We start from the raw sequence: 9,054 nt of genomic DNA on the forward strand, positions 1-9,054 counted from the left end.
AAGCAACTTAAGGAGCAATTATTGGAGGAAGCCCATCGATCTCCATTCTCAATTCATCTAGGTGAGACGAAGATGTATCATGATGTGAAGGAACACTTTTGGTGGAGTGGTATGAAACGTCACATAGCTGAGTTCGTTTCAAAATGTTTGACTTGTCAACAGGTGAAGATTGAACATCAGAGACCAAGTGGATTATTACAGCCATTGGAATTGCCTACATGGAAATGGGAGAATATTTGCATGGATTTTGTTATTGGGTTGCCGAAAACTTTGAGGAAGAATGATGCGATATGGGTGATTGTGGATAGGCTTACTAAATCTGCTCACTTTTTACCGATTCGTGGGAACATGTCTTTGGAGAGTTTAGCACTAGCATACAGGAATGAGATTGTTAGACTTCATGGTATTCCAGTTTCCATTGTTTCTGATAGAGATCCGAGATTTGCTTCAAAATTTTGGCAGGGATTTCAAAAAGCATGGGGCACCACATTGAACTATAGTACATCATTTCATCCGCAGTCAGACGGACAGTCAGAGCGGACGATTCAGACTTTGGAGGATATGTTATGAGCTTGTGCATTAGAATGGTTTGGAAATTGGGATGAGTATTTACCCTTGGTTGAATTTGCGTACAATAATAGTTGGCAGGCGAGCATTGGTATGGCACATTTTGAAGCATTATATGGACGCAGGTGCAGAACACCAACTTGTTTAAATGAAGTAGGAGAGAAACTTTTGGAAGGTCCTGACTTAGTTCAAGTCACTACTGATAAGGTAAAATTTGCTTTGGAGAAACTTAGGCAAGCTCGATCTAGACAGAAGAGTTACGCAGATAAGGGTAGGCGAGAGTGTGAATTTAAGATTGGAGATAAGGTCTTTCTAAAGGTATCTCCGACAAAGGGCATTCAGCGTTTTGGTCAGAAAGGTAAATTGAGTCCGAGATATATTGGTCCATTTAAGATTCTCGAGAAGGTTGGAGTAGTAGTAGATAGAGTTGCATTACCACCTCAGTTGTCGCGAGTGCACAACGTATTTCATGCTTCAGTTGTGAGAAAGTATGTTTATCATCCACATCATATTGTTCAGTATCCTTTAGATACATTTGACGAGGATCTATCTTGTGAGGAGGAAGCTGAAGCTATATTGGCAAGAGAGGAAAAAGTTATGCGTAAAAAGACTATTCCTTGTGTGAAAGTTCTTTGGAAAAATCATGATATTCGAGAAGCTACTTGGGAAATGGAGGATTCTGTTTGCTCAAAATATTCGTACCTCTTCGAATCATGTGCGTTATTTAAATTTCTAGGACGAAATTCTTTTAAGGGGGAAGAATTTAATACCCGATATTTTATTTAATTATTTATTTATTAAGATTTATAAAATAATAATTTTGTGTTAAAATATGTTTATATTACACTTCTAAAAGTGTCTGGAATTTTGTATTGGAGTTGTAATCAAATTCTTGGTGATAGTGATAAGCCAAAATTTGTTTAAAAGATATATTTATATTCTATTTCTAAATGAATAGGACTCATCTAAAAAGTCCTATAAATATAAGATTACTATTTTATTTCCGAGTGTACAGCGAATAGGCAAGGGATATCAGGTATGTATCAAATGAGTTGTGTAGTCTAATATGTACACTACTTACACTTGTTAAATATTCATGCCACACTTTGAATTTTGTTATACAGTGGCAAGGGCTAGCAACTTCTGAGTAGAGGTATTGCCTAGTGTTTACTCTAGTTTGTATTATAAATAAAAGGTAAGTATAATTGAGTTATACCATTGATATTACTATCTTGATCATTAATTGATTATCTTATATTTATTTTGAGATATTGATTATATATTTATGTGTACATTTTCAGCAGTGCATCTCTAGGTCCGCATATGCTATTTTGGAGTTTAAATATTCAGCCATATAATTGTAAGCTCTTAATATATATTTTGTGTAATTTATCCTACCAATATGTTTATTCGGTTTATTAATGTGTATGATTCTATTATTTGAATTGACGTACTAATTTTGGATGATTATGTGTGCATTAGTAATTTATTATAAGTATGTGTTTATAATTATTTTACTTGAATGCAACACGTGACTGGTTATTATAATGTTAATGATTTTACAACTCTTAGATTTTGAGAGTAAAACTTTATAGTTATTTCTATCATTTTTTTTATAAAATGGTATTTTTATATAATACCATGCGATTATTTTCTTTATAAAAAAAACAACAACCTTTTGTACTTATGTTGCTATTTTCTCTTAAAGTAGTATAGCCCCCCTGAAATGGTTGCTTATGTTCAAGTTAACTACAGTTATTTAGTTTATTTATTGTGCATGCATGATTCAGTATTGTAATCAAGTATCCTGCCTGATATGCTATTACACAGAGAATGATCAAGTGGCCTTTAGTCATTTGATCACATGTTTTATTAACTTATTTGATAAAATATGTGATTTTGTGTTGCCGAGTTCATTTATAAATCACGACTAGATTATTTTTGATTTGTTTTTATTATAATTTTTTATTAGTATTGATTATGATAGTAATTATTAATATTAATAAATTAGTGTATGCAATTAGATATATTCGGGCTATTGCTTCTTTCCGTTTATTTCACTTGTTAGTTATTCAAGTGAACTAATATAGTGATTGTGCTGGTTGTTTATTAATTTTATTTAGTTAGCTAATATTTAATTACTATGACAATTTATTAGTTATTAATAATAAACCAACCTTATTAATTTCGGACTTCACATACTTGAGCTTGTTGTATTACTATTTGTACTATCAATTATAGACCTGCAGTGACCGTTCTGCTAGTCCACTCAGGCTCTTTAGTCAAATCATTATTTATTAGTATCGTTGGGGGCTTCGAGCGGCTTCATTGATAACATATTATTATATGTGTATAATTCTGAAATAAGTATTGACTGATATATATTTATATATGTACGTCCTAATTAGTGCTAATACTTCGTTACTAAATTTCGTTTTCTAGATTTAAATAGAGGCTATTCGCAGCACCCCTGATTCCAGATATTTTAAAGTTAACTCAATATTTATATCAGGTACGAATTCCCTATTTTTCTCTTATTTTGAAATAATAAAATATTCCTTAATTTATTGTTGGTCCATTTTATAAAAATTGTGAGCTTATTGTACTCAATGTGTACCTATTTGTACGCATTCTCATTTTCATTTCAGTTTCCCTATTCTTGGAATTATTGTTGCTTTGACTCGTTCATATTGTTATTTCGCATTTTTCTTGCGACATTGTTTTACTTTGTTTCATTTCGTGCAACGAGTCGAGCAACCTTTGTAACCTTATTGTTGGGCTCTTAGACCGATCTGTGTGGGTTAATCACGGACAATGTTCACATGGAGTTCGGAGTCAAGGTGAACTAGGCACCAACTCGTATCGGTGGGTGAGTATATGAGCGCGTCTATGGGGTATGAGATGTGATTAGATCATGATCCCTATTATATTGTTGGGGTGTATTTTACATTCTTTATTTCTTCTTCTGGATTACCGAAGAAAGAACCATTGTCCTATACTTCGCTGGTGATTGGAGTTTAGCAAATATAGTTTTGTGTAAGAGGCCTATATTTGTACCCACCTTATTTGCTATTCAGCCTTACTTTATGATTCATTGTTAGCCCAATTGTCTTAAATTATATTATGTTGATTCGATAATATTGATACATTGTTTCAGATCTATATTCTTGACCTTTTTGTCATTTTTATTTTTAATCTATGTGTTGGTAAGACACAATCTATTCATATTTATACATCGTAAATTATTTAGATTGTATTCGTACTGAGCATTTGGTTCACTCTTTATTGTTTTCTTTCCGCAGGTAATTAGGGGTAAAGCGGGAAGAGTGATGAGTGACGCCCAGTATTTAGTTGAGATTCAACTTAGTGGACTTAATAAATTCGAGAACATATTTTAGTGGATTTTACATCCTTTATCTATTATTATTGGAGGATTAAACCATGGATTTTTATTCGATTTTGTTACATTATTGTAGTTTAATATAATTCAGACTTGTTTATATCGTGTAGTCTTATTGTTATAAAATAGGGTGTTACAAAAAAGGTATGAAACTCAAACTCAATTCTGGGTTTCATGAACAGATTTGGGGTTTTGAATTCTGGAGATTTTTGGATGTTCTTGTTGATTGATATATGTTTATATGTGTTAGTACAAGCTATATTCATCATCAATTTCATGTGTTATTTACGATTTTGATCGATTCGAATTTTAGGGGTCATACCCGTTTTGATTTGGGTATTTTTGATTTACTGATATTTGGATTATGAAACTGATAGGTATAGTTTTGTCTCGTTGAGTAGTGAATTTTAAGTATTTTTACATGATTTTTACAGTCCAGGATAGTTAGGACGAGTTCAATGGGTTTGACCCGTTTGTAATTCGGGTTGAACGATTTTGTGAACTATGTGATGATTTTTGGTTTGATTTGATGTTCTAAATAGATTCCTCATGTGTTAAGCTTCATTTTGATGTATAGAACGTAGAGTTTTAAGTTCAGGATAGTCAAATCGGATTTTTGGCCGGAGTAGCTTCGGTTTTCGCCGGAAGGGACGTTGTGGAGCTCGTCGGTCACCGGAGACGTGGGGGAAGGATTGCTCCAGTCGAGGGGAGTGATTTTGCATCAAAAACGAATTGAAACTGTGCTTGTTTAGCTGTGTTTCTGTCTCGCGGAAAAAGACCGCTGGTGCCGGATTCTGGGCAGCCGGGCGGCTGTTCTTGGCGACCCGTGGTCGATCCGGTTTCAACCCGGTATACGACCCGAATTTGATCCTCTGATTCCCAAACCCATTTTCTGATTTGTGTTTCTGAATTATAATTAATTATTTATTAATTATTAATTATTTATTAATTATTTAAAAATGATTAATTATTTTGATAATTAATCAAATAATTTTCAATAAATCATAACAAACTCATTTTAATTCCAAAAATTATAGAAAAATTATTTTTGACTCTGATTTTTCTTTAATAATTATTTAAAATTATTTTAGGATTTAAAAATTGGTAATAATTATTTATATTAAATAGTAAATTGAATTATCAGTGTTTAATTGATATTAATTAGACCATTAGTCCGATTTGAGCGAAACAAAAGCCCTTTGACTCAGAAAAATGAATTCTTTTCATTAAAAATAATATTAAGACCTAATTTCTTCTAGAAATTAGTTGACTTTGTTACTTGCTTGATTATCAGTCGAATTGCGTGCCGAGACGATTCCGAAAAATTCTGAAAAATGGAAAACGAGGCAGATAATGATCAGTTGAGCGATCAGCGAGTCGGTTTTGATTCTAAAAATTATTTTAAATATAAAAATGATTATGTGCTTATGTGTATTATGTGGTTAATCGAGTCTTACTTGCTTATATGTAATATACGAGTCAGTCATAAGCGCATGGGTAGATAATAGGAACGATGTGAAGTCGATTCAAGATGCAATTGAAATACGAAATGACTTAACCAGTCTATTTTTGCTAACAGAAGCTAAGCCAGCAAAGCAGGTTGAGTAGGTGATAGACGAAGGTGACTTAACTGCAGTGAGTCGCGTAGAAGGCAAGTTTTTTCCCCTATTCTATTTTCAGAATAGTGATATTTCTTCAGATTCTTATCACACTTGTACTCTTTTGATTCTCTTGTTCATATTTCATTTCGATTCTTGATTTATCATTTTCATTTGAATTCATTGTTCATATTCCAATTGTTACTCACAATTATTGATATATTCTAGTTATTAGAATATATTAAAGTATACTGATTGTTCCGGTTGCTATTCCGTGGACTTGATAATGATACTTTGGGGATTAAGTTTACTTAATCCTAAGGACCGGAACATAACCGGATCATTGAGATGGGTCGTAGTGCCTGGGTGCCCGACGGGATCTATATAGTGGGATATAGATCTACTATGTATCCTGGCTGATCAGCAGGATATAGATGCGAACTTGTGTCCAGTTTAGTTCGGTTGTATTCGCCAGTAATGGCCTTCTTTCTATTCTCGCGGGGTTATATCTTTGCAGATATACCTGGGTTACGGATTCATTTAAATTGCTTTTAACACTGTTTATATTTTGCGGACTTGTTGAGCAATTTTTGGCTCACCCTTTTTGTTGTTATTCAACTTATTGTTTTCAGTTAAGAAGGAATATGAAACCCATCAGGACTCGAGCGGTAAAGAAGCGGATCAAGCCTCGAGATCCTCTCATACCCAAGGTGTTGATCCCAATCCAGGAAGAAAGCTTTGAGTTGCCCGAACAGGTGGTGTGTAGATAGTTAGTGTGTGTGTTTGAATAAAAGATGAACTTAGTTTAAAACTGATTAGACAATGGTTTGTAATAAAGAGAGTTGTAAGATTTTGAATTTGGTTTGTAATAAAAGTAGTTAGTGGTTTTTGTTTTCATACTTCAACCTAAAAGATCCTGGTTAGTGTTAAAAGGGATTTAGATTTATTTATTTATTTATTATCAGATTGTACAGGTTTGGTGATTAGCTAGTAACCCCCAGACTTATACCCCGGGTCTGGAGGGAGTTACAGTTTTGGCATCAGAGCTGTGGGTTGGTCCCTGAAAACAAGAACATTAGGGTTAAGATAAGATAGGGAGATCACATAGGATAGGAATAGTCAAAAAGGAAGATTAGTGTTAGGATGTAGATCAGATTAGGATAGGAAAGTATAAGTTTTAGGATTATTTAGTGACCTTTCTTCTTTCTGTATATTATCAGATGGAGTCATCAGGTTATTCGGCTTCTTCTAATAGGACAGTCACCGGGCCAGTAGCACCAGTTGTACCTCCAGTATCTGAGTGTATGTTTCCTCCTCTACCACCTCCACCACCATTGCCATAGGAGCCAGTACCTCCAGTACAGGGGATAGTCCATGGCCCTATAGAGATGTTTTATCCATTTGAGTTCTTTGAGCCGATGGTTCCACTACCGGTAGAGCATCAGTTTATACCGGGGATTGAGCCGGAGTTACCACCACCAGTGTTACCTCCTATACCAGTGCATGCCCCAGAGCCAGAGGTATTTCTGATGATTCCAGTCGAGGGAATGGGAGAGCATGATGTGGATCTATAGTTAGGGTTACCACAGCAGGGTGCAGGTATACCGAGGGTTCCGTTACAGGAGTCAGTGGGTCAGGTTGCACAGCCACATATGGTACCATACCATAAGTACAGGGTTATGAGAGATGATGTGGAGTATTGGAGAGCACAGTGCCAAGAGATTATGCATTTATATGACCAGAGAGACAGAGGACTGTTAGCGACCCTACAGCCGGATTACTTTATGAGACAGAGGTTGCAGTCGGTTTTGATGAGTGCCACTTGGGAGCTAGATGATTTGACCCATGAAGGACCACCTTCTTTCGCAGAGTTCTACAGGATAATCCGCTTGGCACAGACTTTGGTTCAGGCACTTAGAGATGAGTTGAGGCGTATTCCGCCTGGGTTTTGAGATAGTGACTACATAGTACAGATGTATATAGAGGCAGCTTAGTATGATATAGTGAGTAGTATGTATGTGTGTAGTAGTAGCTTGACATGTAGTAGTAGTTTGACATGTAGTGGTAGTGTGACTTGTAGTTGCGGTGATAACCAGCAGAGCGAGACTTTTTGTATCAAGCATTTACACCTGAGGCTGGTGTCATATATATAAAATGAACTTTTTCAAATTTCTTTTATTTAAATTTCAGTCTTTACAGTTTTACAGCAGTTACCTTCACTTTATTATTTTACCGTTTTTCATATTATAAATCTTATCGGAAAAAAAAACAACTAGAACAAACATTTCATTTAACTGTTTACATTTCCTATTTTTATATTAAGCAACTATTTTCTTCCTTTAAACCATTACATAATGTTGTTAATACAGGGTAAATTGTTTTCTTACCTACTGTCAATTATTTATTAAACTGATAAAGAAACATCACTTGTTATCAGAAGATGGCACCAAAAAGAAAGACTAGGACTGAGACTTCTAACAGTAATTCTGAAGGACAGACTAATGAGACCATGAACCAAATGTTCCATCTGATGCAATAACAGATGGTAATAATGCAGCAACAGCAGCAGCAGATTCAACAGCGGATGTTACAACAACCACTTCGTCCTTAGCCCCAAATTCCACCAGCTATACTTGTTGTTACTTTTAAGCAATTTAAGTCGGTTAAACCTCCAGAATTTGATGGGACAGCTGATCCTATTAAGGCTACCACTTGGTTAAAAGAAATAGAGAAAGCGTTTGCGCTAGTGAAAGTAGGGGAATACCAGAAGACTGACTTTGCTAGTTATCTGTTGAAAGGAGAAGCAAATTATTGGTGAGAGTCTAAAAAGGCTTTAGAGAGTGCAGATGTTATCGCATGGGATAGGTTTAAAGAGTTGTTCTTAGAAAACATTTTCCTCGCTATGTGAAAAATCAAATACATATTAAGTTTTTGGAATTAAAGCAGGGAAGTATGTCTGTAACAGAATATAAAGCCAAATTTACTGAATTGGCTAGGTTTATTCCAGAACAAGTGGATACTAAAGAGAAACGAGTTCAAAGGTTTCAAGAGGGATTACGACCGTGGATCTGTGGCAGTTTTTGAATTAACGACGTATACCGCCATAGTCCAGAAAGCCTTGATCATCGAAGGGGAAAGTGAAAGATCTCAAAGGGATAGAGGACAGGAAGGTTTCCAAGACCGCTCCAGCAGGAAGCCCGGATTTCAAGCCCGGTCAAATTTGAATTTTAAAAAGATAGGACCAGGTACCCAGAAAACAGGTAATCGTTTCCAAGCCCCCAAATAGCAGGGAATTGTCAGAGTCCCAGTGTCGTACTGTAGAACTTGTGGACGCAAGCACACCGACGTATTTATCAAAGCGGATGTGACATGTTTCAAATGCAAGCAGAAAGGGCATTATTCTAACGAATGTCCAACAGGAAAAAATGTAGAAATTACTTGCTACCAATATGGAAAGAAAGGGCATATCGCTAGATAATGCAAAGGACC

At 35.2% G+C, this 9,054-nt stretch overlaps 1 protein-coding gene across 1 annotated transcript; it reads left to right on the top strand.

Moving 5' to 3' along the window:
* The first annotated feature begins 660 nt into the window (after positions 1 to 660).
* Positions 661 to 1,718, top strand: LOC141695593 (uncharacterized). The gene is made up of 3 exons (XM_074499830.1): positions 661 to 1,248; positions 1,526 to 1,603; positions 1,692 to 1,718. Exons 1-3 carry the CDS (start codon positions 661 to 663, stop codon positions 1,716 to 1,718), a joined length of 693 nt encoding a protein of 230 aa, XP_074355931.1.
* Positions 1,719 to 9,054: the final 7,336 nt, after the last annotated feature.

This window comes from Apium graveolens, chromosome 11 (genome assembly GCF_009905375.1).
Source record: "Apium graveolens cultivar Ventura chromosome 11, ASM990537v1, whole genome shotgun sequence".
Taxonomy (NCBI): domain Eukaryota; kingdom Viridiplantae; phylum Streptophyta; class Magnoliopsida; order Apiales; family Apiaceae; genus Apium; species Apium graveolens.